Source organism: Notechis scutatus, chromosome 2 (assembly GCF_049901735.1).
Source record: "Notechis scutatus isolate UNSWTSFEM ecotype Mainland chromosome 2, rNotScu1.2, whole genome shotgun sequence".
Taxonomy (NCBI): Eukaryota; Metazoa; Chordata; class Lepidosauria; order Squamata; family Elapidae; genus Notechis; species Notechis scutatus.
Window position 1 is genome coordinate 167,009,993 of NC_142010.1, and position 26,968 is coordinate 167,036,960.

The window sequence follows — 26,968 nt, forward strand, 5'->3', positions numbered from 1 at the left end:
GCCTGCGGCCGCCTTCGCAAGATAGGAAAACCTGGCAGTCATTCGGCGGCTATTCGAAGAAGTAAAGGCGTCCGCGACGACAGTGCCCGCCTCCTCTGGAGTTGCCCTAGCAACCAAGTGATCCACATTTAGCGGCTAAGTCTTGCACCGGGGTCAGCAACTCGGAGTAGATAGCAGAAGGAGGCGCTAAAGGGCCAGGGGTGGTTGCCTTGGTTTTCACAACGCTAAACGCAATACAGCTGGGCAACAGCAATAGAGAGAATTTTAACCGGTGCAGCTTCTGTCCACGGTACGTAATAAAGTACATCGGACAGTTTTTCTCCTTTTTAGGGGAGCAAGGGCTTCAGTTTCTCTTTTGCTATTTGAAACATTTTATTTTTTATTTATTTATTTATTTGATTTGTCAATTGTTTACAAGATAATAAGTCTATGTGTATACATAGTTATGAATACATGAAATGGGTACATATAAGAAAAATAAAATAAAAATAAGAGAAACAATAGGACAGGGATGGTAGGCACGTTGGTGTGCTTATGCACGCCCCCTAGAGACCTCTTAGGAAAGGGGTGAGGTCAATAGTAGAAAGTCTAAGGTTAAAGTTTTTGGGGTTTGGGGAAGAAACCACAGAGTCGGGTAGAGTATTCCAGACATCGACCACTCTGTTGCTGAAGTCGTATTTCCTGCAATCAAGTTTGGTGCGGTTAACCTTGAGTTTGTATCTATTGTGATGCCAGTGAAATCCTTGTTTAATTATTTATATATCTGCCCTCCTGTGTTCTAGTTGGCCTCAAAATTGTCACTTCAATCGTCTTGTTGGGCTTCAATAGATTTTTCTGAAGCTTCTGACCAAAATAAGATTCTAGTCCACATGACAGCTGCCTGGAAAATGTTTTAAAAGGTTTTCAAAAGGACTCGATGCTAAAAGACCAGCTGAAATATAGGACATTTCCTAAAAGCGTTTCCCTCTCCCCTCCTGTAATGGTGTCCTCAAATGAGAACATTTTGCCCTTCTCACCAATACCCACACCAAGTTTGTTCATAGTCAACTGAAATAAGATTCTGGCCAGTTGCTAGAAATCACTTACAATTTTTGTTATTTATAGCCTGAAAGCATTAACTCTGGAAAATGTCAGATGAGGAGCCTGATGATGAGAATGAAACTGAAGAAGAAGTTGAAGAAAAGAAAGAAGAGAGGGAGGTGGAGGGGGAAGGGGAAGGGGAAGGGGATGAAGCAGAGGAAGAGGTAAAAGCATGTTTATATTTATTGTATTTTTTTCAAAAATATTTAAAACACAATTCCTTTATTCATTCATGGAATTTATATACCATCTCAATCCAGGCAGTAAACAATTTATTGAAATTGCATAACTATTTTCTCTGCCCATCAGACTCAATGCAATTTAAAAGAACTTAATGTAGCTCTTAGCATAGCCTACGTAGGATGCTCTTTGTGAAAGATACCACAAGTTCCCTTTCTAAAGCAGCTTCTGTTTTAAAAATTTATAAAACAAGAAAATCCTGACAAAAAAAGAAAAAACAGGGAACAGGTTAACCTTTTTAGAAATAAAGTAAATGTATGTACATCTCTGAGTGAGATAATGGATGCTGATTTTAAATAAAATTGTCAGATTACAACCCATAGTTTAGTTCACTCATTTCTACCCTGAAGTTTTTATCTCTCTCTCCCCCGTTCCCCAGCTTGTCTGCTGTAGTGAAGAAAACATTAGTAGAAGGAAATGTGTGAGAAAAATAACTATTGCCTCATCATTCACTCTTCTGATACAAAAGGATTGCTGTGACTTGGTAGTGTTTTCTTGTATCTTTTCTTGACTGTACTTTTCCCCCCACAGCCCCAAGTTTCAACCTCTCTCAATGAGGAGATGGTGAAGGAAGGCCTCTCACTTTTATGTAAAACTGGCAATGGCCTTGCACATGCCTTTGTGAAATTAGAAGTCAGAGAAAAGTTAAGTGCACAGATATATATCTTATTTTTCTAAGAATTTTGTCTGGGCTGTTATTCCACTTCCTAATGGAATAGACATGTTTAGGGAAGGCACTGGGAAACTGATAATTGGGGTATAATGTAATTTTCCTCATTTTGTGACAGGGAATTGACAGATATCACATTCATCCATAATTACATCCATCTACGATATGTAGACTTGTCAGACAACTTGCTCCGTGACCTCTCTCCATTGGCATTTCTCAGACATTTGCTGTGGCTGAAAGTGGATAATAATCGGTTAACCAGTGCCAGCATAGAAGAGTTGCCCTACTTGCAAATTGCAAGCTTTGCCAACAACCATATCAAGGATTCTAATGGCATTTGCCACCCACGTTTGACCAGCCTTAACCTGAGAGGTGAGTGGGTATATACTCAAGGATTTCTCTGAATCTAGAAGGAAATGTCTCCCTTTATGTTTTGCCGAAAAGGAATCCTGGACAAATTAATTATCTTATTGCTGCCTATTGTTCTTATACCCAGGCAATGCGATTGAGGTACTATCAGGACTGAATCCAACTATCCTGTCAAATCTGCACACAGTAGAGTTGCGAGGAAACAATCTAAAGTCTACAGCTGGAATCTACTTGCCCAAACTCAAAAACTTGTACTTGGTAAGGGGACTTATCCCCAAACAGCCTTTTCACTATATATCAAACTAGACATGGTAATTGTGTACATAATTATACCGCAGAGTATATAGTTATAGAGGCTACAGAGAAGCCTGAGAAACTCTGATGATGTGAAAGGTAGGGCATGCAAATGAAAATCTTCCCTTTTTTGCCTTTTTAAAATAAATTTATCCAGGTTTTCCTTGCAATACATATAGCAGCTTCAAAGACACAGTTTATGCCTGATTGTGGCAGGTGAATTTGGTTAAACAGAAGATATGTTAAATTGCATAGTCTGATCTTTGTATTTCAAAGTGGATATGATTTCAATCATTAACATGTAGAATTACAGTCCAATGTTAGTGCACAATTTCCCAAGCTTGACTCCAATTTCTGTTGATGTACTGTAATGATTTTACAAAGAACTCCACAGATCTGGGTTCAGATTCCCATTCTAGTTCCCACAAAGTCCACTGAATGAGGCAGCCACATTCTCAGCAGTCTAACAGTGTTATAGTGAGGATAAAAAAAGAGTGGGAGGACAGAAATCATGCTGGGCTCCTTGAAGAAAGAAACAGCATAATCTTGAAATTAAATTAACAATAACAACAAAATGCCAGTGTTAAAATTGATCACTGGGGAATATAGAGGGGAGGGAACATTAGTGTTGACTCGATTTTGTGACACATTGTGGCAAGAATGTGATTGTGCTCTTGCATATTAATTCATCTTAGACAATATCTTTATTACACGAGATCACAATAGAATACAAACTATCAAGATATTCTTGACTCTTAATCAGGCAAAATTATAACAAAAAGATTTATAGGAGACAGAGGCAAATGCTGACTTGATTCTGAAGCCGTAGAATCTATAAGTAGTGATGCCTAACCTTTTCAGCACCAAGTGCCCAAAGCGTGTGCACATTCCCAAAATGCAATGTGTGTGTGCCCTGTGCATGCGTCCCTCCCCCCTGGATATGCGGCACAACTCCTTTGCGTGCCCTGCCCCCCCACGCATGCATGGCAGAGACCTAAAGACCAGCTGGCTGGTGGGATGTGCACGCGTGCATGCACTAGGACAATGGCACATGTGCCTAGAGAGAGGGTTCTGTATGCCACCTCTGGCATGTGTGCCAGAGATTCACCATCATGGATCTATAAAGTTTAGATTTTTCTCAATTTTCTCCTAAACTGTTGTAAAGCCCAAGTAAGGCTTGGAAAATGATATCCCTAAAATTAATTAGTTGCAAACACATGACTGGTTTATAAGGTCTCTTATTCCTCATTATTGGGTGACTGTACTTTCAATTTAACTCTGATATTCTGTTCTCTACAGCATACCCTACAATACCCTCTTTTTTTAGGCTCAGAATACTATTAGTCAACTAGAAGACTTGGAAAATCTGGAGCAACTCACAACTCTACACCTGCGTGACAATCTAATTGAAGTGTTGGATGGTTTCTCAAGCAACATGAAGTCTCTTCAGTACCTCAACCTACGGTGTGTGAGCTTCTGTATCAAATATCAAAGTCGCCTTGGAAATAAAGAGAATAATATGAGAAGTTATGTTTAAACCAAGTCTTCCTGATAAATATCAATTTTTAGTTTTTTTAAAATGCACTATAACATTACTCCTATTGGCTGCATTAGAGCACAGTAACAGGGACAACATTACATGGCGGTGGTTAAATTATTGGATACGAAGTGGGGAGAATGGATTCTAGTTTATAGTCACATTCATTCCCACTGGATTTTGAATAAAAAAATAAGAGGGAACTTTATATATGCCAGCCCCACCCTCACCCCCAAACAAGGTACAAAATGAGGCAAAGGCACAGAAGAGGCATCTGAATTATATAGCAATTATAAAAAATAATAAATGACATCTTTTGTTCAAAATGAAATGTTAAGGTCAATGGAAATTCAAAGACTTACCTGCAACTACAGGAACTCCCATTTTGCATCTTAAAATATAATCATAGCATGTTCCCATTAGTGACTTCTAAAATCTTCCTAGCATCACTCAAACATAATTGAGGCAATATAAAGCTTGCTCTCAATATAATTACATCAGTACAATGATTATTCAGTAATTGTAGACAATACTACAGCTCACTAGTAGGATCTGATATAAGGTACCCTGATGTAAAGACGTTAGATTTATAGAAAATATATAGTAGCAGCCAACAGACTTTTAAAGCTTCTAAGACATTTACTCTATCTGAATAGTGTGGTTTGTAATTTAAACAGTTGCAGTTTACAATCATTAATTCCTACTGATCCCAACTGGTCCTAAGGTGATGATTATTTTTATCATTGTTGATATTATTAATAACTTAGATTTAAATGTCCTGTGCCAAGAATAGCTTATTATGACCATAGCTTAATGGGAAGATTCTGACACCAGATGTCTTACAAAAGTAAATGATTGTACAAGTAAAGTAGGCCGGCAAAGGAAACATTTAAAATTCAGAAAAACTCCTTCTTTTTTAAATATGCCATTTATTCTTCCCATTTCCTTCTGAAATTTATTGCTTTCTTTAAATTATTATTTTCCTAATAAGGGTATATTGTAAGGCAGATATCTCTTTCCCATTTCTGCAGGGGAAATACAATTGCACAAGTACAGGAGTTGGAAAAGCTGCAAGTGCTGCCCATGTTACGAGCCCTGGTCTTGTTAGAAAATCCTTGTTCTGATGAATCGGAATACCGTGTAGAAGCCCTGGTCCTGCTCCCAAACCTGGAGCGCCTTGATAAAGATTTCTTTGAGGAAGAAGAGCGCAATGAAGCTGCAGATATACGTCAAAGGCGAAAGGAAGAAGAGTTGGAGTTACAGAAAGAAAGAGAGAGAGAGAAGGAGCTTGAAGTGAGACAAGCAAAAATATATTTTTTTCTGATTAGAGGGATACAAAATATAAAAGAGCCAGCCCTTTTGTCTTTTGTTACAATTGCCTTAGATGTTTTTCTTTTAAGTCTATAGTGGTGCCACATATGGATCATAATTGAGAGTGGGCACAGGGAGACTATATTATAAGCACTGGAGGGAGATGAATTCTATATGGATAATAAAGTTCCTTGTCAAGGTTGTTAAACTATTTTGTGCAGTTGCTTAGTCTTGAAAGATGCATCTGGATAGCTCTCATTAACTATAATACATTTTATATTACCTTAATCCTTAATCCTTAACAGTATTCCATTATAGCATAAATTTGTTGCAATACAAATCTATTTTAATTGAAAGCCTACATTTGATGAAGGAGATATAGCCCACAAAAGCTTAATTTCATAATAAATTGTTTACAGTGATCTTTAAAATTCTTCAGCATATGTTATATTTTTATGCAGCATATTGTTATGACTTTCCTTTGGAAATTTGTAAACAAATGCAAAGTTGGCAGAGGCACAGGAAGAGAAAAATAACATCTAATTTAAAGAAATACAAATATAATGGAATCAAAAGATTCTGTTGTTGCATGGATAAAATTCTGGATTCTGCAATGTCACTATCTCTAAATGAGCCTTTGGAAAACAGAATAAATCATTCCATAACAAGAGTTGATGGAACTGAAAGGAAGTAGCAGATTGTGCTGTCTATACAATATAGCAGAAGATTTACAGATGCAATTTTAAAAAAAAAAGCACCAGAAGCAAACAGACATTATTGGGAAACCACTGGAAAAAAAACCCTGATAATGTCATTTTATAAAATGATGGTGCAGCCACACTGAGCAGAGGATCTAATACCGGTATCTATAAGGAAGGTATTGAGAATCTTACTAAGTGAAGATACTACAGAAGTAAATAAGGATGTGGGTTGAGTACAAGGAATCAATAAAGGTGATAAACAGTAGCTCAAAATAAAATATGTGCAAGGAGATTCTTGAGCAAAGACTACATAACTGAATATCAGATACATGAATATATGGACATTGTCCCTACCTTACAAAGCTTTGAAATTGTACTAAGACAAATGTGTAGGAAACAGTTTGATTATTCCATTATTCCAACAGTATGTACACCCCTGATGTATAGATGAGTAAAATCATACCTGCTTAAAATAAAGGTACTTCATTGTTTATTGTTTGTAAAATCCACAATATGCCTAGAATTGTACAAAAATAAAAGGCAAATAATTCACTGAGGGTGCCTTCTTGAAGTGGAATATCCAGATTAATAGGAGCTGATACTCTTGCTACTTCCAACAGAATTTGCCAAGGAGACCGTCTCTGAAGATTATGTTGTTCCTATCTACTATCTGGGCTATTATGATGATAGTCATGGAAAATAACTTGCCTCTGATGCAGCCTGTATACTTAGAGTATCCCTGATGCTTTGCCATTCTAACATCCTCATTTGGAAATACTCTGAGACTTTTCTTTTTCCTCATATTTTTCAGGAAGCAGAAGACACCACTCAAGAAGACTTAACAACTGAGTGACAAGTATATGAAAGTCCCCAGAAAGAAGTAAGAGCTGTAAGCCACCTTCCAGAGTCATTTTCCATGTGTTGTACAGCTCTGACCCAGTTAGCACTAATCTTGGCATGTCATAACAGAACAGTATTGTATCGTTCCTGGATGGAACCATAGTGGATAGCATTTGCAGATGGTTGTCTGTTCTTTCAAATAAGTTGTGATTGAAGCATTTCAATAATAATAAAAAAAAAGAGTCTGGTGAAGCAAGGCAAAGCATGTTGCTTTTGGCATCCCATTTCTGCAGCACTATTTCCCCCTCCCTTCCCGAGTCGCTCCATCCTCTACGTGCTGTTTGCAAAGCTCCCTAGAAATCCTGACTCATCGTCGGCTCTAGGTCACATGCTGCCATCCTGGCCCTATCAGGGGCGGCACTATCCCACCACTGCTGCTGTTGCTGCTCATCCACCTACTGGCACAGAGGATACAGAAGCTTCCCTTCAAGTCCTGCATCTTTCAGCTCACCATCTAACTCCTCTTAGCAGCACTGCACTAGGAGGGTAAGTGCCATTCCCATCTCCCCTGCCTCCCCCACTCCCAGTGACTTAACTGTGGCTCTCAGCATTTACCTTTTTAAGATTACTCCCTTAAAGCATTACAAATATTGTCTTTGCCACTCTGAATCTTTTTTTTTTTCATGTGAGCTTTCTAACACATGACCTTCTGAGCTTTCTGTCTCACCTTTGGTGGCTGCAAATTCCTCTCTCTGGGTATTGTGTTTGTGATACCCGATCAGAACTGTAGAGTTGAGAGTTGGGGACAAAAAAAGTGATGCATTTTAACAGAGATGTGCAGGGAACCTGACAAGCCTTTTTTACCCTAAGGCTCAAGCTGAGCTTTCCCGTTATCATCAGCTATAGGCAAGTACATGGTGCCATTGCAGACTGTACCACAACTATGAGTGACACAGATACATTGGACACCTGTATTCCACTTTGGGATCCTGAAAGGAAAGCAATGGCAGCCCGATAATCTCTTATTGCACCATCTTAAGATGAGGGTGTGCTTTCCATCTTTTTGCTGGCATCTGGGCAAATAAAGATGTGGATGGGTTTCATGTGACCAGTGCCTCATCTGAAAGCCTGGAGCTGCAGTCCATGCAGACATAACAACATTCAAACAGCTTCCCGTGGCTTCCTTGGGCTCCTCAACTGTGTCTCCTTCTCTCCCACCCTGGCCAATCCTTATCCCTGCTTATCTGAGCCTGACCTCCTTTCAGAACCAAATTGCTCCTGGTGCCTCTGATTTTTCTTACTGCTGGTTTGGAAAGTACTTGTGTGGGAGAATGGAAAGAGAGATGGTGGAAAGAACTGAAGAATGAGGACCAATGTGACTGGGGGATTGGGGAAACAGCTTGAATAAATCCATCTTTTCTGAACCTAGGAGTCTTTGAAGGATGGGGACAAAACAGAAGATACAAACCAATAAAATGTTCTGACCTCAATCAGTACTGGAATTACTCAAGTGTATCAATAGGGCTGATGAACGGAGAATTCTAGATTGCTTACACTTTGGACTCTGCCAAAGAAATGCTGAAACTAATGGAATCCTCAATATGGATGCCAATCGATACATGACAGAACGTAGAGAAGAAATAAATAATCTCCTGATACTTGAACAGAGAAATTTCTGAGCTCCTAGTTGAATCTTGCTATCTCAGCATGACAGTCTGGAATAACAGGTCAGAATGGTGGGTGGGAGGGAAATATATACTTTCAGGAGCCAGAAAATTCCAGCCTTAATGACTGACGCTTAAAGGCCCTGGGGGCTTTTCTTGCAAAGTGACTGCTATTTTTATGGATTAAAATGGATAGGAGAGAAGAAGTCTTAATTCTGCCACAGTTTATACAGTTTATATAGCCACAGTTTATGTGGCTTAGTATATTCATTTGCCCGTTCTGGGTCAGCCTTCATCTCCAGTCTCATAGGTCTCTCTCTCTCTCCTAGATCTATTGTGGCTTTCATTCCGCTCTGTATCTGGCAACTGCATCACGGTGGTGCAGGTAGAGGAATGTCCATAAATATCTTCCTGATGACACTAAAGGGCAATATTGCTTCATCATTCTTATCTTCCTTTCAGATTATAATCATACATATATATATATAGGAGACTTCACGAAGGAAGGAAGCTGAATTTTGAATTCTTTTCTGGATTTGCCCACTTTTAGGACTTTTGATAAGAATGAGTAGACCCCCTGCTTTCATGCCAATGAAGCAACTGACTGTTTCTTTCTCTGAATACTTCATTTGTACCCTTGACATCTTTATGTTCAGAATATTAGAGGTGGTCGAAGACACATAACACAATCTAACTGGAGTGTAAGAGTACAACCCTCTGTGAGACCTGGATTGGAGCCGTGGAAGAATTATGTGAGAGGTGCTCTGAGATTCATGAAGGAATTGTAGTTTTTACAATAAATATGTGGCTGTTTTAGGCATGAGTGTTGCTCTGTGTGATCACTGTATCTCTGGTCAAAAACCCATCTTTCATCTATAACGTGTAAGTTGTTCAGATAAAATGTAAATAGCATGAGTGGTAAAGAGTCTTTTTAATTAAAAATATGAACACGTCCAGCAAGGAAAAATTAAAAATTTCTTTCTAGTAAGGCACTAATCCTGAGGAGTTGCTTAGCTCTACTAGTAATCCATTTGTACATACTGTATTTGTGTATGTTAACTGCATTTGGCTTCCCCAGGGAGCTGAGAGAATAGTGGAATGTGAGATATAAAAGCAGTTAAGTTCAGTATGTCTTACTTCAAAATAAGTGTAATTAAAATTGCAACCTGAAATGGTTAAAGGAGGAAGCTGTGCTTCGTAGCAAACAAATACATGCACTGAAAATCAGTTGTTATATTTTTCATCTCCCCAGTAAAACTGCACATGCTGGGACAGGCAGAATTGAGTTTTTATCAGAGGCAAAAATGTGAATATCTCGTCTCTTCTGTGAATGCAGAAAAAAGGGGAAATGCACACAGGTAGAATCATTCATTTAAGAAAATAACTTTTTCCTCTACTGTTCTGATTCTTAAATTGTAAAGCAACAGTTCAAAACATGTAAGTTTGGTTCTCGTAAATCTCAGAATTTAGGAATAACATTTACAGAGCTAGAAGAAGAGCCAAATGTCTCAACTTGTAAACATGCTGAATGATGAACAATTATTCTTGGTATAGGATTTGGGTTCCCTGGAAAGATTTCAATCCTTGCAAAGAGCACATGCTCTGTTAAATGATGGTAACACACACACACAGCCACTTTGGATGCTACACAATAATGGCATTATCTGGAAAGACCATTGTTACCTCCACATCATTGCAATCAAGAAGTGTGAACAGTATACACTCAAACTAATGCCCTTAAAGAACTATAAAACAAGATATAGGAAAGTATTAATGTTTTGTCTTGCAAGGATATTTCCACATAAGGCTTTAAAACTGCTTAGATGGAAAGGTAGCCAAACTTACAGTCTCCTGCTACTGTCTAGTGGTGGGTACCCATTTTGAAGATGGGTGGTCTACCAGATGAAAAGGGAGACCAACATAGGGGTCCTTATCAGTGGGAAACTACCCATCTTCAAGAAGTGCAGAGATCTGGAGTTTCTTGCAGAGAACCAGAAGATTTCGAATTTCTTTTGGGCCAGAGGTGAGCTGAGAATAATTGGGTTTTTAGTTTTAATTATAGTTAAATTTATTTATACTTAAATTTAGTTTTATGCCACACGAATAGCATATAACATAGTTGTTAATATAATAGAGCAAACCTGTGGTGGATTAACAGTACCAAAAAGTGAGTCCAATTTGAGCCATAAGTAAGTCCTAAGTCATGGGAAAGTCCTAATCAAATTCTATGTAGTAAACTGTCCTACTTTCCTTATGGCATAGCTCCTCTTTATTTTAATAGGATTTGAACAGGTGACCATTCTGAATAGATTCTGCCATGAAGTCCAAATCTGGATTTTCCATCTCTAATCCTCTGTGATATACAGTATATCATTACTTTTGCCTAGTGCCATCTGTGATACATTGTTCATGCCTCTTACAGCATAATGCACCTTCATTTGTGTACAGCTAGAGTCCAAATATTTATTGAACGAGGAATTTTGACAAAGAATCTGCAACTACTTCATCAAAATACAATTCCTATAATTGTTTGGAGAATCCACCATACCCAAATAGCTGTTCTTCAGGTACTAGGGAACATGAACTGCAGGATACTGTTATATTCACATACTACGCTAAGGCCTCCCACAAGCATATAGCTGGTTACCGAGAAAATAAAGAACTGGACTTGATAGGCTGAAGATGTGGTACAACACAGCCATATTAGCTTTTAAACTAGTTTAAAATTTGCTTGGGTTCTATTATACATTTGCCATCAGTTTTAACATATTTCTCTTTCTTTGATAGCAAAGGGAAATACTTTGTGTTTTTTTGAAATAATTTTTTTATTTTTACTATATAAAGAAAGAGCAACAGTTTCAATGTCTATATAAACAGTGTGTTGTCTGGTTACAGTTAATTTGAGCAATCATCATTATGTTCATTAGTAGTTTCTCCACATATTAATACTTAATTGTTAATACTAAATCATATTAAAAATAAACATATAGTGAACCCTCATGGTAAAATTAATCCTTCTCTTATAATTTTAAATGTTCTAACTTCTATTTCTGTTAGTTAACCATTGATAAAACAAATCTCATGTTTTAAAATATTCTGTATTTTCCTTTTCTTTAATTTCAAGTGTTAATATATCCATTTCTGCACATTCTATTATTTTTTGTTATCTTTTCTTCTGTAGGGATCTCCACACCTTTCCAATGTTGTGCAAATATAATTCTGGTCGCTGTTAACACATGTAATATTAAATACATAGTCCCTTTATTATATTTTCTGGCAAAGGGGAATACTTTGGAAGGCAAATTTTCCCATTATGGAGAATTTATTGTGCTTTTTCAAGTTTGGGTTACAAGTGGAACGTATCTTATCCATAGTATCAACCTCTGGCATAAGACCTTAAGAACCAATTGGCATGTGATTTAAGCAATTTAAGTCTAAATTTACAGCATCATTTTCCAAAGAAAGTTGTAGGATTGGAGGGGAATAGAAATAGGACCAAAGCAAGTGGAAATAAATTATTTTTAAAGCCTTCTGATTCTTGAATTCAAGTAAATCAAACCTCTCCATTTTCAACTGCCTATTCTCTTTTTGGGATGATATAAAAGTAGAAGAAAGCACATTTAACTAACATAATATCTGGAAACATTAACTGCACAGTATGTGATGAAGTAGGTACTAGTCATTTAGGCAGACAGCTAGGTCTCTGGTCTTTTCCCGCCCTTGAGTCAAAATACTATCCACCAAATACTATCCACCCTCATGTCAAGCAGAATATTAGCATGACATGCTAATATTTCAATGCTTTCTCCATTGTCAATCCCCATTCTACCTTTGCATCTGTTACTACCAGTTACCTGATTGCCCTGCAAAGTGACAAACCTAACAGAATTCATAGGCTTGAGGCTTCTTTTGGAGATGTCAGAAAAAAGTAAGAAATCCTACATTAGCACCAGAATACTAAAGACAACTTAAATTTGCCCCAGGAGTTGGAGCAAGAGGAAGTCAATGCTATTGGACCCAGCAGAAAAATAGATGTTGAGAATACCTGTACACCATGGTCAGAAGCAAAGATAAATGCCCTCTGAAGAAAACACAACAGGGAATTGAGGAAAAAGCAGATGTGTCTCTCTTTTTTTTCCTTCCTTCCTTCCTTCCTTCCTTCCTTCCTTCCTTCCTTCCTTCCTTCCTATGCCAAGGACAATATGGTATACCTGCATCATTTCCATAGCAAAAACCAAACTCAAAGTTGACAATTACATCTTATTCCACTGCAGCTAAAGGCAGAAGTTTACCATAATTTAAGAAGTGCAAGGCACGTTGAATGACATCCAGCTGTTTGTCTCTTGATATTGAACTGCCATGAAACAGTTCCTTTTCCCATAGCCAGCAGTAGAGCTGGCTCTGTAAATGACGAGGCAACATCTTGTCCCCTATAAGACATTCTGATCCATTTGGAGAGTTCAGGCCTCTGCCTTGCTGCTATGAGACTGCAAATTGTTGTAAGACTGCAGCCCACTGAACAGGTGGTTACACATTATGAAGAAAAGACAGTGGAAGCCAGGCCAGAAAAAAATAGGGCACATTATCTGAAGTGCCTCTTTGTTGTGTTACTTTTCTCCCAAGGGTACAGGCAGTCGTCCCCACCACACCTCCAAAAAAAAGTCTAATTACTTCCAAGCCTATATAAAATGTCTTTCTCTTTGAAGAAATTGCTCCAGTCAAAGATAATGCTACAAATTTGTGCCGTATCTGTGCCATATCGTTGACTGCCTATCCTAAGTGGAGGAGCCCCTCCCAAGTCCTGGACTATCAGGAAAGAGACAGAGTCTTTCATTTGTGTTCCCAAGGATGCAACTTCAGTGGGTCTGTTCAATGCCAGGAACAAACCCCTGAATAGGAAGAACAGAGAGCATTTTTCTCCCAGAGGGTCCTTAAATAGAAGAATGACAGAAAGGACTTCTGGCTGAGAGGGTCTTATTACCAGAAAAGCAAATGACTTGCTATAGCTTTTCCTACCAAATCAGATGGTAGGCAGCGAGAGTGTTCCACTTGGACTGGCTGACTCATCTGCACAGCAGCTGCAAGATTGTGAGATACGCCTTCAGCCTAAATGCACCTCAGAAAATTGCACCAGCTACTTTTAAGAGCCAGGGCTGTATGTCATATTTGTATTCACAATGTAAGACTTTTATAGCATTGCCAACCACCACCCCATTTTATCCTTTACACTCTTTGCACTGTTTGTTTTGCACTGTTCCTATTTCTAGCTGCGGAGCTTTTTAATGGGGACAGGGATGTGAAAGATCATAAGATGAACGTTTTAAAGCTAACTCTCTGTTTTCCATTCTCTTCTTGGGCTTTCTATCTTTATTCTCCCCCAGGAAATCCCATTTCCACAATGTCCATTGAGGAGATTCGTGCCCGGGAAATCCTAGACTCTCGTGGGAATCCAACTGTCGAGGTGGACTTGTATACCTCAAAAGGTACAAACTGACAAGGAAGAAGCAGTTTGTATCTTCTTCTGCAGCCCATGCATTGAACTAATGTAGTTGTTCTACTGAAAGGAAATGAGCTGGAAAGGTCAGGTGTTACCAACCCTAGATGACAGAAGGATTGAACAGTGTTTTCTTTTTCCTCCCATCTCTATCAAATGCCTCACTGAAAATCTGAGCAGTAGTTTTAGCTGTGCTCATTTACTAATTCCCACTACTAGAGCCAATAGAGTAAGGAAAGGAAAATTCCTGCAATAGCAGGAAGGTATGAAGCAAAAAAATGATAAAATAAGAATTCTTACATTTACATACATACTTAGACCTCTGAAATTGATTTGAAATTCATGGTTTTCATACTTGAAAGTTAGAAGAAATCGTGGTATTTCTTCTTTGGCAAAAAGCTAATTTTGATGCTCAGGCCAGCCCATGCACCCATCAGACTTGGCCAACAGACAACAAGCCTACTCTAGTTTTTATTCAGGCCCAATGGGAATGATTTCTGTTGGAGGATTCTTATTAATAAAAAGGCAAAACGATGGAAATGATGGGAAAACATAAAAAAGTAGGAGGATACTATTTATACTTCCAGGGAATTCAATGGGCTTCCAATCAAAAGTTCATGAACATGAGAACAGTGATGGTGTAAAAACCTTACTTGGAAGTAAATCGATGCAATTTTCTGCCTCTATATGGCATAAAGCCCATCACATAAAGTTCCACCATTCAATCCAGAGAAAAAGAAGCAGAGATTATTTAGACCAAAGGTAAGTAGTGTAGGGATATAAAACTTAAGTAGTAATTTCATCCATTTCTCTTGTAGTAAATTAGTGTGTTGTGACTAAGCATAATCAACTAGGCAGCCATTTTGTGAATGGATACACCTTCCATAGCAGCCATTTTGTGACAGTGCCCATAACATGCCCATAAATTCAGATGTGTCTAGAACGTCAGAGACTGCCAATACCTAAGCTGGAGATAAATACAAGAAACAGAAATATCTGAAATAGATATCTATAGTCACACAAAAATGTTAACTATGAGAGAATTTAGAAAAGAAGGTATAAAATAAAACCTGAAAGAAACCAGGACTAAAAGCTGATCCTTTCACCCTTTGGTGTTTTGGTGCTTCAAAGCTGGGGCAAGGAAAAAGAGACCCAAGGCAGAGCATGCAGATTGCAAGGGCTCTTTGTTAGCAGAGGATCATCCTGATCCCAAATCTCATTGAACTCCAGGGCCTTAAATCACAAAATTGAAATGTTACACTTTTAATCAATTTGCAATCAAATGAGAAGAAAAGCAACATGCTAATTTAATTTAATTTAAAGAAGGCAAGATTATATGCATTCTAGAACCCCCATCTGAAACTGTACCAAAGTCAAAGAGATCTTGGATTAAGAGAAATTAAAGCAAAGGAATGGAAAGGAAGACAATACAGTAGTGACAAAAACCATAGTCTATGCTTTGAAAAGAAGAAGTAGAATACTAAAATCAGACAAAAGGAAACAAAATGTCAGAGAGTAAACAGCCAACCACATTCATTTTTCCAGCCACCTCCCAACAATCATAAATAAAAGTTAATAATATAATAATATAAACAAAGAAAGCAGAAAAAATACTCTTCAAACAAGTGAAAGGTCTGCATAAGAACAGAAATGAAGTAGAAGCTTGGGAGCTATAAAAACTTAGTAAATAAGAAAAAATAAGTAAAAAGTAAAGTAAAAAGTAAAAAGTAAAGTAGGAATGACTTTTAAAGACTTTTAAAGGAAAGAAAAAAATGATCAAAGGCTTCGCCATTGACTAAAGCCCATTTATTGGCTGGATAATTTATAAGATTCTATTTCCAAAGTCTCCAAAAGACTAAGAGGCACAGGGAGGAAGAACTGTTTTTAATTGCTTCTTCTCAGAAATATCTCTGAGGCATCCACTAGCCAAGGTCACAGTGAACTTTAAATACTTATAGGGATGCTTAAAATGGTGTATTTGTTTTCTGCAATTAATTATTAAAGAAATGATCAGAAATCTTTATATGAGATAGGTACCGATCATTGCAGAAGCAATATATTTAGCATATTTTTTTTTAAAATAGAGACATCTTACAGACATTCTTTGCAAATGTTGGCTGGAATGTTATATTATAAAAGGTATTCTCAAATCATTTTAAGGAAAGACAGATAGCTTGACACATGTTGAAGTATATCATTTAAATAATTATAACTGCCTTAATCACATTATAATTGCATTAATGTAATGTATAGTCATTACATTTGTAATGTAGTTATAGCTATGGCCATAACTTTGGAAAATTGGAGCACAGCTATTTCTTATGGAATAACTGGATCAATCATACTGCCTACATGGTTTTCACCATGTCTTTAAGAAATAATAATAAAATTATTCTTGTTTTTTAAATGAAGGCACCTGTATAACCAGAAGACATAGTTCACTGCTTAGTAGGTCTAAATCAGGGGTCTCCAACCTTGGCAACTTTAAGACTTGTGGACTTCAACTCCCAGAATTCTCCCACAAGTCTTAAAGTTGCCAAGTTTCATCACCCCTGATCTAAGCTATTATTTCTATGAAAGATTCCCATGTTCTGATTTCTTCTCAGGAATGTTCAGGGCAGCTGTACCAAGCGGTGCCTCCACTGGCATCTATGAAGCTTTGGAACTGCGTGACAATGATAAATCCCGATTCCTTGGCAAAGGTAGGGGCATTAAAACTGGAATTACCAAACAATATGGAACAATTTTAGAGAACACTGGTTGTTTATGTCTACTTGTCTGTGTGTACACATAGACTGCCACTTGCTTTTGAAGTAGCAACAACAGCAGATGTTATGGTGTAAAATGTCTGCAAACCAAAATGACTCAGAAAAACTGATAGATTCACAATCTCTGTCTTTATTTTTTACTGCCTGTGTGTGACTCTGCCTCTTTTCCTTGTCTGTAGGGGTTCTGCAGGCAGTGGATCACATCAACAGCACTATTGCCCCTGCTCTTGCGAACTCTGTAAGTTGCCCTTTAGTCTTAATCTTCTCATATTTTGCTTCTAGGCCAATTCTCTCCCCCTCCCTCCCTTGCACTTCCATACAAGGATTTGATAACAGTTCAGAAATCAGTTCTGAATTTCTGACTTCCCAAGATCTTGATAGCACTGCAGGCACAATCTGATTCATTTTTGGCTTGATGATGGTATAATTGAAACACTGCAGAACTGTGTATGATGGTGGTGGCTTGGCTTGGTTGATTTTTGAGAAACAGACACCTCGTTTTTCCATTAGAGGGAACTATTGCTTCATTTCTGCCCCTGAGCTTAGGATCGTGTAAGGGAAACACAGTTTTGCATTTCACTTTCAATAATTCAGGTGAATTGTGAAGCACGAATCAATTACTAGTCTTCCTTTCTATTTCTTTCCTTTCTTTTCCTTTCCTTCCTTCCTTCTTTCTTTCTTTCTCTCTTGTAAAAGGTTTTATTTTGCTTCTGAACCTATAACTGGGAAGTAATGTTTCTCTTCATTTTTAGTTCTGCAAGCTGAGAGAAGCAGAGATATATGGATTGTATTCAAACAGTTTCTGTAGATGTGGAGCATGAAAATGGTGACAGTTGGAAGTGCTTCCTTCCTTTCAGCCTCCCTTTCCCCTCATTTTATTTATTGACAATAAATAAAGACATAGGTATTATCAAAAGACAGAAATTCTTTTTCCAATGAAGTTCAATGAAACAATGAATGCTACAGTACTACAGAACTAAATTTTTGGTGAAACTAAAGATAGTTTACCAGGTAGTTTTATCCAGATTTCTTCTATTAAGAGATTAACTTTTCTTTCTTCAGGCCTTTTCGGTTGTAGAGCAAGAGAAGATAGACAACCTCATGCTGGAACTGGATGGCACAGAAAATAAATGTAAACCCAACTTTTTTCTTCATTAAAAAAATCGGGGGAAAGGTCATGAAGGGAGGGTGAAAGAGCAGCACAATCTAGTAAGACTAAGACTGAATAGCTAACGGTAGAGCAAGAGTGGGGTACTCCTTTCGATTCACATTCAAAAGTCAACGGAGAACAAAATCATGATTAATTGAGAGAGGGAGGTTTCTATTAACACAGCTCACAAAAGCCACTCCTTTTACATTGTATTCTTATGCTGCAGCAAGAAAGCAGATTGAGACTAGTAAACTAAAAAACATCCAAAAAGTAAAGCAGGTGATGGATTGGGACCAGCAAATACTAAACCCAGATTCTGAATGCAAGAGAAGGGGATGGGGCTTAAGCAAGGCAACACAAAACCCTTCCTTAAATTCCTTTATTTTCATTTTTGAAAAAATCTGTTTATTGGTATGGTAAACAGAGCACAAGATCACAAATATAAGGAGTCAACTGGATGAAAAAGCAACACTTATTTGAAGCTTATTTGAAGTCCCTTTGTCCCAAAAGACACAATTACATCAAATGTGTTCTTATTATCTATGCCACTCCCTACATTAATCTATTCTTTGTTGCTAAGGTTGAAGGCAAAACATTTATTTTTGTTTCTTATTTTATACTTCCTAAATACAAACATATACTATTTTGGATTTGCTTTGACGTCATCCATTTTCCCATTTGACACTACACATCTTATCTGACAATAGCAGTTTCTGTGTGCAGCTCTCATCATGCCATGCAATGCTGAATATAATCTTGGTCCCAAAATAGATTCTTTCCCATGTTAGAGAATTAATGGGAAAAAGAATTCCAATCGAACTGAATGAGGCTGAATTCTAAATAGCGCCTCCTAGAATTGTTCTGCATTTTTTAAAATCTCTCACTCCTACATGAATCTCCCCAGTCTCCTTCACTACAATATAAAATTTGAGTGAGCAAGGGAAATGTATGGAATTTTTCAAGTAAAATGGTGAAAGCTGAAACAAAAAAGATGAGAATGTGAAAAAAGATCAGATTAAAATAAGAAAGAAAATGATGAGTTAAAAAGAGAATAGCCCCTCCCATTTTCCACACACACTAGAAACAATGCTATCTATCTGTTGATTCTTTCCCTTCTTCCTTTGGGATTGATTTAGAGTGCAAAGCACTGCCACTGTCTTGCTAGTCTTCTCTCTGCAAAGAACAATGCAAATAATTTATGTTTGCATGAGATCAATAGAAACACATAACCAAACCCAGTAAGGCAACAGGGCAGACCAGTATAAAGCTGCTCTGCTAAATTGACTTCTCTCTCTCTCTCTCTCTCTCTATCTTTGGATGCATGCTTTTGATGCTGGACTGGTCCTTATGGATTGTTTTCCTAGTAGTGCTTGGAGTGGATGTACTGTATTTTGGCAGGATCAAATGCAAAGGCCTATCAGAACTGGCTTTGGAGACACAGTGGCTCCAAATCAATACTGACTGACTGTATGTTCTGTGTAGTTTAGAACAAATAAGCATACTCACAGGGGATGCACATAGCAGCAACAACCAGCCGAAGAGAGACCAGCAAAAATACATTTCAAGTATATGAGGGGAAACCCAGCGCACCAAAGGTGGACTTCAGCTGAAAAGCTCTGGAGAGCGGAGAAGGGAAATGTTAGCCTCCCTCTCAGAACAAATGAACTGCTACTGTTTGCAGACTACTCTTGGGTAGGAAGCCCAATGGAAATTTTTGTGGCAAAATTAAAAGCAACTATCAAAGCCATGCAGGGAACCCCAGGCCAGATTAATAGCAGATGTTGTGGGGTACCAGAGGCTGGTAAAATCTTTGGCTCAAAGATCTTTTGTTGCACTCTCTCATTATACTACATTCTAATCAATTTTGCAAAATTCACAGCTAAATTTGGAGCTAATGCCATTCTGGGTGTTTCCCTGGCTGTCTGCAAAGCTGCCGCTGCAGAGAAGGATGTACCCCTGTACCGTCATATTGCTGACTTGGCTGGAAATTCAGATCTCATTCTGCCAGTCCCTGTAAGAATCTGGTGATTTTTTTCTTGATTTCACACCCATAAAACTGAGGTATGGAGCAGAGAGTCAGGTAACAACAGATTGAACAAGGGTCCAGAAGAACTGGATTTTCCCCAATACTACACCATACACCTTTATAGTCCTTTGCATGCATGCTAGTTTTATATCCATATTAAATATACTGTAGGAACTTTCAAAGCTTATCTTTAGGGTTAGGGTTATAAACATGGTATTTTAGTTCTTCTAACACAATGTTCTTAGCCTCTTTATTCAATCGCAGTAGCTAGGATATTTACAGACGAAAGAAATCATTATGATTAAAACAATTTCAGACCATCATTTACAACTCTTGTATGGTGCTTTAAGATATGTTACTGAAGAGCCCCTCTTCTTGTTCTTGTTGCGAAATTCTTCCAGGCTTTTAATGTGATCAATGGAGGGTCCCATGCTGGAAATAAACTGGCCATGCAAGAGTTTATGATTTTGCCCGTTGGGGCTGAAAGCTTCCGGGATGCCATGCGCATTGGTGCTGAAGTCTATCATAATCTCAAGAGTGTCATCAAAGACAAGTATGGTAAAGATGCTACCAATGTAGGAGATGAAGGGGGCTTTGCCCCAAACATCCTGGAGAACAGTGAAGGTGAGGGGGAAAAAGGACAACACTAAGAGATGCTGTATTTTGAAAGAGAACATCTCACTTAGAAGGGATGTTCTAAATCAGGGGTGTCCAACCTTGGCAACTTTAAGGCTTGTGGACTTCAACTCCCAGAATTCCTCAGCCAGCAAAGCTGGCTGAGGAATTCTGGGAGCTGAAGTCCACAAGCCTTAAAGTTGCCAAGGTTGGACACCCCTGTTCTAAATTCTTAAAGACATATTCCCTTCCAAAATAACCTGCCTCCATTTCTACCTCTCAGCTTTAGAGCTGCTCAAGGAAGCCATTGAGAAAGCTGGTTATACTGATAAGATTGTGATTGGCATGGATGTGGCTGCATCAGAGTTCTACAGAGATGGCAAATATGATTTGGACTTCAAATCCCCTGATGATCCCAGCCGTTACATCTCTGCTGATGAACTGGGTGACCTCTATCAGAGCTTTGTACGGGACTATCCAGGTGAGTGACTACATACGGTCAAAGCCTTACTACTGAAGCTAAAGACACTGAGACTTCCTCTATTTACAGTCTGGGGCACATTGTAATTTTCTCGTTTCCTTTTGTTTTTTGCAGTGGTATCCATTGAGGATCCTTTTGATCAGGATGACTGGGAAGCCTGGTCAAAGTTCACGGCTAATGTAGGGATTCAGATAGTGGGAGATGACTTGACGGTGACCAACCCCAAACGCATTGAGCACGCAGTTGAGGAGAAGGCCTGCAACTGTCTACTGCTTAAAGTCAACCAGATTGGATCGGTCACTGAAGCTATTCAAGCGTGAGTTGTCTTAAGCCACTCCATTCTCCAACAGCCACTGTGCTACCAAGTACCCATTCACAGTTCCAAAGTTTTTATCTTCAGGACGCAAATCCACTAAGTTTATGATATTCACTTACAGTTGTAAACTGGCTCAAGAGAATGGCTGGGGGGTGATGGTGAGTCATCGATCAGGGGAGACTGAAGACACCTTCATCGCTGACCTGGTGGTGGGACTCTGTACTGGGCAGGTAGGTTCTAACTAGTGGAAATCATGTATTGTCTCCTTTTGGAGAGAAGCTGGCAAGAGCTAGAAAATTGCCACTCTTGAGAGAGAATCTTAATAGACAGAATTGATTTGGTGTCTGATACAAATGAGCATTGTGGAAGAAAAATGTACAAAAGTGTTTAAAAAGTGTAGACATTTCAATAAATCAGATTAAAAACTTTCAGTCACTCTAATAACCAAGAAGACAGTATATATAAATGGGAATGTTGGGTACTTAAATACAGTCCCAGCAGAACTGGGACCAAAATCAGATGGAATAGGGAACATATTGCTGTGACACAACAGCTAGGGTAATCTTTATTCTTTCTTCCAGTGTTTTCCATACCCACAACACTGTGTGGTAGCTTGAGCAGAAAGAGAGAGTGATCAGCCTAAAGTCATACACTGAGATTTCAGGGCTGAGTGTAAGCTTGAATCTGGTCCTTCTTAGTCCTAATTTAGCATCTTAAACACTGTTTCCTTTCGTCCAAAAGAAAAGAGTGATGATGTGGGTAAGGTAAAAAAAAACTGGGACAGAATAAACAGTTCCATGAGGAGGCTGTTCTTTGGGTCTTGAAACCAGGGGAGGTTTCCAGAAAAAGTGATAGACGATGAAAAGGGCAGGAACATGGCAGCAAATGGGCTTGGGGTCAGCATAGGAGTAGCAGGGGGTTGGACTAGAAGATCTCCAAGGCCCCTTCCAACTCCATTATTCTATGATTGGTGCCAGTAACCTCAACATCTTCCTCTAAAGAAATACAGAAACATGTCAGCTAAGGACGCTGTGCAGTGAAGATCCAGTTGCTCCCACCTCTAAAATATTCTGACAAGCCTCTAGGCATTGAACTTGTGTGGGGAGGGTGGGGGGAGAAAGTGATCCATTTGCTTCCAGCTGACAGTTAACAAGCTTGGGGCAGAATGTGGAAGCAGAGGAAAATAAACAGGCAAGGTTCTGGTAACAAGAGAACGGGCTCTTTCTTCTCCCCCCTCCCCCCTCTTTTAAGCAAACTTTTGCAAAGATTGTGCAGTTAGCAAAAAACAAAGTTTACTTTAAGGTTTATTCCTCATCTCATACACCTTTGATATCATGACAGAGCTCAGATAAGCACAAAAGATGTTTATTCTTGGTGGGCTGCCTTTGCCTATAATTGACATGTTTGTGTGAATCTCCATAAAATATTACTGAATTGACGCTGACCTTTGCAGATAAAAACCGGAGCTCCGTGTAGATCTGAGCGTCTGGCAAAATATAATCAGCTAATGAGGTAAGAAATGTGAGGGAAGTAAGGTGGATACGCCTGTGTGTGAGAAAAGAGAGCGAGTGAGTTTGGAGGAGATAGGAATATCAACCTGCATATCTTTCAGTAGAGGTCTGTCCTGCTGGATTGGACTAATATAACAAAGGAGAACTTTCGTTGCTAGAGATTCATTGGATCCTGTTGCTACTGCACAGCAATGCAAGCACGAACACAGCACTAGAGCATACATGTGTTCTGGTGATTGACAACGTCGTCAAAACAGCTTGGCATCCTCAATGTTACCTTTGTCTACACATAATGCTGGCCTTGCTTTCGGCCCAGGCCATCACGACAGCAGATTTATCCTGTTATTTCTTGATTGCTGCAGAAAGCTGCCCAATACAGAGAGTAACAAGGAGTATAGGTCCTTATGTTGCAGGTCTTTCAGGTATCTGAACAAAGACTGAGTTCTTCTAAGAATCATTCTGAAGGCAGGCTTATGATGGAAGCAGCAGGGAATCTCTTTCAGTTGTTATTCTAGGCCAAATTCTTAGGGGCCTCCAGAGGGAAATCTTCTATAGTACCCAACAAAACATCCTGCACATCTGTTTTTCTCTCCTTACTACATTTTTTATGGAAAATGAGATTTGTCAGTGGAAATCATATGCCCTTAAGGACCAGCCCATGGAAAGGCAAGTGGTTAATGCTTGCATTTGTGGCACAGGTAGTGGGGATAAAGAAGCAGGAGAATCTACCAATAGGAAGTCATAGTCTGGGCAGAACACCATAGCTGAGCAGAACACCATGACTAAAGTAGAAGAAGAGGCTACAGCCCAGAAACACATTTTTAAGCCAGCTTCATTACAGCCAGTTTATGAACCAGAGTCCAGGGAGTTAAGGTCACAGTCCAGAAAAACTGATAGTCATGAAATAAAGGTTTGGAACAATAATTAATTTCCCAAGAATTATTATTTTGTCAAAATCATACCAAGAGCATAGCACAAAATCAGGAGCCCCCAAATAAAACCAAGAAATAGCCAAGGATCTGCAGACCTGTCTAACTATAGCTAAAACTGCTGTTCTTGAGTTCATCATCAAGAGAGACCCGAGATGAAATGAGCTTCCTTGAAGAATAGCATCATCAGCAAACTGAACTGGAGGATCAAAATAGGCAAGATGGCACTTGCAACATTGACCGAAACTCCTCTCTTTGTACATGCATACAAAAGAGACAGAGCTTGGACTGTGATGCCACAACTGCTTTCTTGCTTATCTTAACCCCCCATGGATGTCTCAGAGCAAGGTGAAAGCCATTGCCTGTTATGAACATTGATGCTTGTGGAGGCATGTTCTATGGGCAGATGAGTTTAAAGGGAAACTCTTTTAAGTAGCAAAGCTGTCAGTATATCTGGTGGCAACTGAATATTCTATTACAAGCTGGCAACCTTTCCTGACAGTGAGAACAATTAATCAGGGGAACAGCTTGCCTTCAGAAGTTGTGGGTACTCCATCACAGGAGGTTTTCAAGAAGAGATTGGATAGCCATTTGTCTAGAGATTGGATAGCCATTTGTCTCCTGCCTGAGGAGGGGTTTCTGTTATTCAGTTAGAACTTTGGACCAATCATGAAGCATGACAACAGTAGTGGTTTGAAGACATTCTGCTTTGTATCAGATAAGGATATCAGATGATCTGTCTATCAACTGAAGCTGAAATGAAAGTAGATGTTTAGCATCACTGAAAATGATACCATAGTAGAGAGCTTGATAACACTGCAGGACAGAGATGTCAAATATACAGTACTAACAAGTCAGCAAGAGAGTACACGAAAAAGAGCAAATTCATGTTTTGGGATAACCAAACCAAAGTCCATAGCTAAACCCCACTGAAATATTAGGGCACGATGCCTATGATGAGCTGTTAAAATGCTATAAACCCCCCCAATGTGACTGACATGTAGCAATGCACACGACACATTTTCCTCAGAAAGAGTCATTTAGAGCTTTGAATGTAAAGCCAGGAGCTGAATAAAAATGGTTCCAGTTCATAGCCTGTACTTTTATAGTACACTGTCATTCATTGGGTTCCACAGAAGGAGGTGTTCTGACCTTAAATTTCATGTGAAATTAACTTTTTGGGGATTATGTCTAGTACATGTGGCTGATACCCATAATATACTCCATTAACTATCTGTCTGCATTCCATAGGATTGAGGAAGAACTTGGTGATGAAGCTCGCTTTGCTGGGCACAACTTCCGTAACCCAAGTGTCCTATAAATGCATCCTGGCATACTCTGGCCATGCCTGCTATTTCAGTGCACAGACTCTGAGTGCCCATTAGATCACATCTTCCATCGTCCTTGTTCCACACTCTCCTGCTCCTGGTCTTCTCAGACCCACTCACTGGAATTGCCCAGGATATGCAAAGACTGACGCTTCCTTTTGCCTGTCATGATGCAATGCTGCAAGTCAGCTTTGTCTGTGTTGCGCAGTGTCTGCTGTTTAGACCTGCTTGAGTCATCGTTATACCCAAGTACAAAATGATGTCAGCATGTTTGTCCTGGTGTTTGGCCAGTATTTTGCACATTTGAAGATTGTCCTTAAATTGGAGTCCGGATTGTATTTGCTTATTGATACAAGATGGTGTTTTTGTGTTTTTGTCCCTTGCAATATCAGCATCTATGTTTTGATCCCTGTGAGTTGTGTTTAAACTTGTGTGCTGCATATTGTTAGTAACTGGTTGCTCCATTTGTATGTGTGACAGGGAGGGCAGGGGGGAAGAGAAAAGAAACGTAAGTGAGAATATATGTTCTTACCAGCCACAAAATACAATTTAATTACAAGCAGTGTGTGTGTGTGTGTGTGTGTGTGTGTGTGTAGGTTAGTAGTTAGTATGCATCTGCATCTGGGGTTAGGCGCCCATTGATCCAAAGGTTGAATTGCTGTAGATTTTTTTTCTGAATGTGAAGGGCAAGATGTCTGGTATGATACACTGGATTAGTGTGCCATGTTTTGTAGGGTGCTGTGGGTAGTGCATCGTGGACATGTTCTTGCAATCAGCACTTTGCTCTGATCTCTCTCCCTCTCATTGCTGCCTGGATGTTTGGTCGCATTTTACTCTCTGCCTCTTCATCCGTTTTCCTCTTGCTCTGCTATCATTTCTGCTTTAAGCCACAGAGGTTTCACATTCAACTGCCTCCTCACCAATAAACAAACAACAGAAGAAAAAAGAGAAGAAAAACCAACATCCAGAAAAATAACCAACAAGTAAAACCTCAATTCAATTAAATTGTTTCAAACCTGAGTGTTCTGCCTTTGCTTGTATATCTGTTATTTATTAGGGAAACTGGAAATACTCTAAAAATGGGTGAAATACTCTAGAAGGGATGTGAGCTTCACAGTTTCCAGAAGTCTCAAGACACAAATATTCAAGTTGGAGCTTGTTGGCAATACAAGTGGAGCTAGTGGGACCAGCTGAGGAAGGTTGGTCATAAGGAGAACCTGCCTGTACCTGTGCTTTAAAGATAGATCCTGCTAAAATATGCAGGGCAAATAAGTGAAAGTTCTCACTAAGCCAAAGAGAAAATATTCCCCTATTATTGCTTTCCCTAGAGATCCTGAAAAGAAGGACCTCCTGATATGATGCCGGCTTTAAAAAAAGGGGCCCAATTCATGGAAGTTATAGGGGGTCAATGACTGTCAGCCTTAATAGCATCATGACTCCTGCTGAGAAACTAGTAGGAATGTGAATGTGGTTGACCACTCTGATAACAAATTGATGGACTAGATGGGCAAGGGGGATGATCCAGCAGGGTCCTGGTTATGTTTCTTATAATAGTAACTTATATCACAAGGCCTTGAGACCTTGAGGGATAAATATAGCCTAAGGAAGTTGAGAGAGTTGGAATTATTAAAAAGAAAACGTCCA

General features: G+C 38.9%; 2 protein-coding genes and 1 long non-coding RNA gene across 7 annotated transcripts; 2 read left to right on the forward strand and 1 right to left on the reverse strand.

Moving 5' to 3' along the window:
- Positions 1–7,561, forward strand: LRRC23 (leucine rich repeat containing 23). 5 transcript variants are annotated; one of them, XM_087954027.1, is made up of 9 exons: positions 104–289; positions 1,105–1,244; positions 1,852–1,964; positions 2,109–2,362; positions 2,487–2,617; positions 3,981–4,117; positions 5,222–5,483; positions 7,014–7,082; positions 7,426–7,561. In XM_087954027.1, the coding sequence occupies exons 2-8, from the start codon at positions 1,128–1,130 to the stop codon at positions 7,053–7,055; spliced, it is 1,056 nt and encodes a 351-aa protein (XP_087810153.1). In that variant the 5' UTR covers positions 104–289; positions 1,105–1,127; the 3' UTR covers positions 7,056–7,082; positions 7,426–7,561. The 5 variants fall into 5 exon arrangements, with proteins under 5 accessions (XP_087810152.1, XP_087810153.1, XP_087810154.1 ...); XM_087954028.1 differs by lacking the exon at positions 7,426–7,561 and adding an exon at positions 7,336–7,354; XM_087954026.1 differs by lacking the exon at positions 7,426–7,561 and having other exon boundaries at positions 1–117; positions 7,014–7,307.
- LOC148132393 (uncharacterized) lies at positions 5,340–6,755 on the reverse strand. The gene is made up of 2 exons (XR_015747252.1): positions 6,666–6,755; positions 5,340–5,406 (listed from the first exon to the last, which is right to left on the reverse strand). It is a non-coding gene; the product is annotated as an uncharacterized LOC148132393 (long non-coding RNA).
- On the forward strand, positions 7,469–26,344 carry ENO2 (enolase 2). Its single transcript, XM_026686259.2, has 12 exons — positions 7,469–7,588; positions 14,088–14,189; positions 16,807–16,902; positions 17,148–17,206; positions 18,031–18,100; positions 19,998–20,131; positions 20,546–20,768; positions 21,043–21,240; positions 21,355–21,556; positions 21,678–21,786; positions 23,010–23,068; positions 25,248–26,344. The coding sequence occupies exons 2-12, from the start codon at positions 14,105–14,107 to the stop codon at positions 25,315–25,317; spliced, it is 1,305 nt and encodes a 434-aa protein (XP_026542044.1). The 5' UTR covers positions 7,469–7,588; positions 14,088–14,104; the 3' UTR covers positions 25,318–26,344.
- The last annotated feature ends 624 nt before the right edge of the window (positions 26,345–26,968 follow it).

Bases quoted from the DNA above. Each gene is read 5' to 3' on its own strand.
- LRRC23 (XM_087954026.1), top strand. From the start codon at position 1,128: ATGTCAGATGAGGAGCCTGATGATGAGAATGAAACTGAAGAAGAAGTT. The intron at 1,245-1,851 runs GTAAAAGCATGT...TTCCCCCCACAG, and splicing joins GGGATGAAGCAGAGGAAGAG to CCCCAAGTTTCAACCTCTCT. The intron at 2,618-3,980 runs GTAAGGGGACTT...CTCTTTTTTTAG, and splicing joins AACTCAAAAACTTGTACTTG to GCTCAGAATACTATTAGTCA.
- ENO2 (XM_026686259.2), top strand. From the start codon at position 14,105: ATGTCCATTGAGGAGATTCGTGCCCGGGAAATCCTAGACTCTCGTGGG. The intron at 18,101-19,997 runs GTAAACCCAACT...CAAAATTCACAG, and splicing joins GGATGGCACAGAAAATAAAT to CTAAATTTGGAGCTAATGCC. The intron at 21,787-23,009 runs GTAGGTTCTAAC...TGACCTTTGCAG, and splicing joins TGGGACTCTGTACTGGGCAG to ATAAAAACCGGAGCTCCGTG.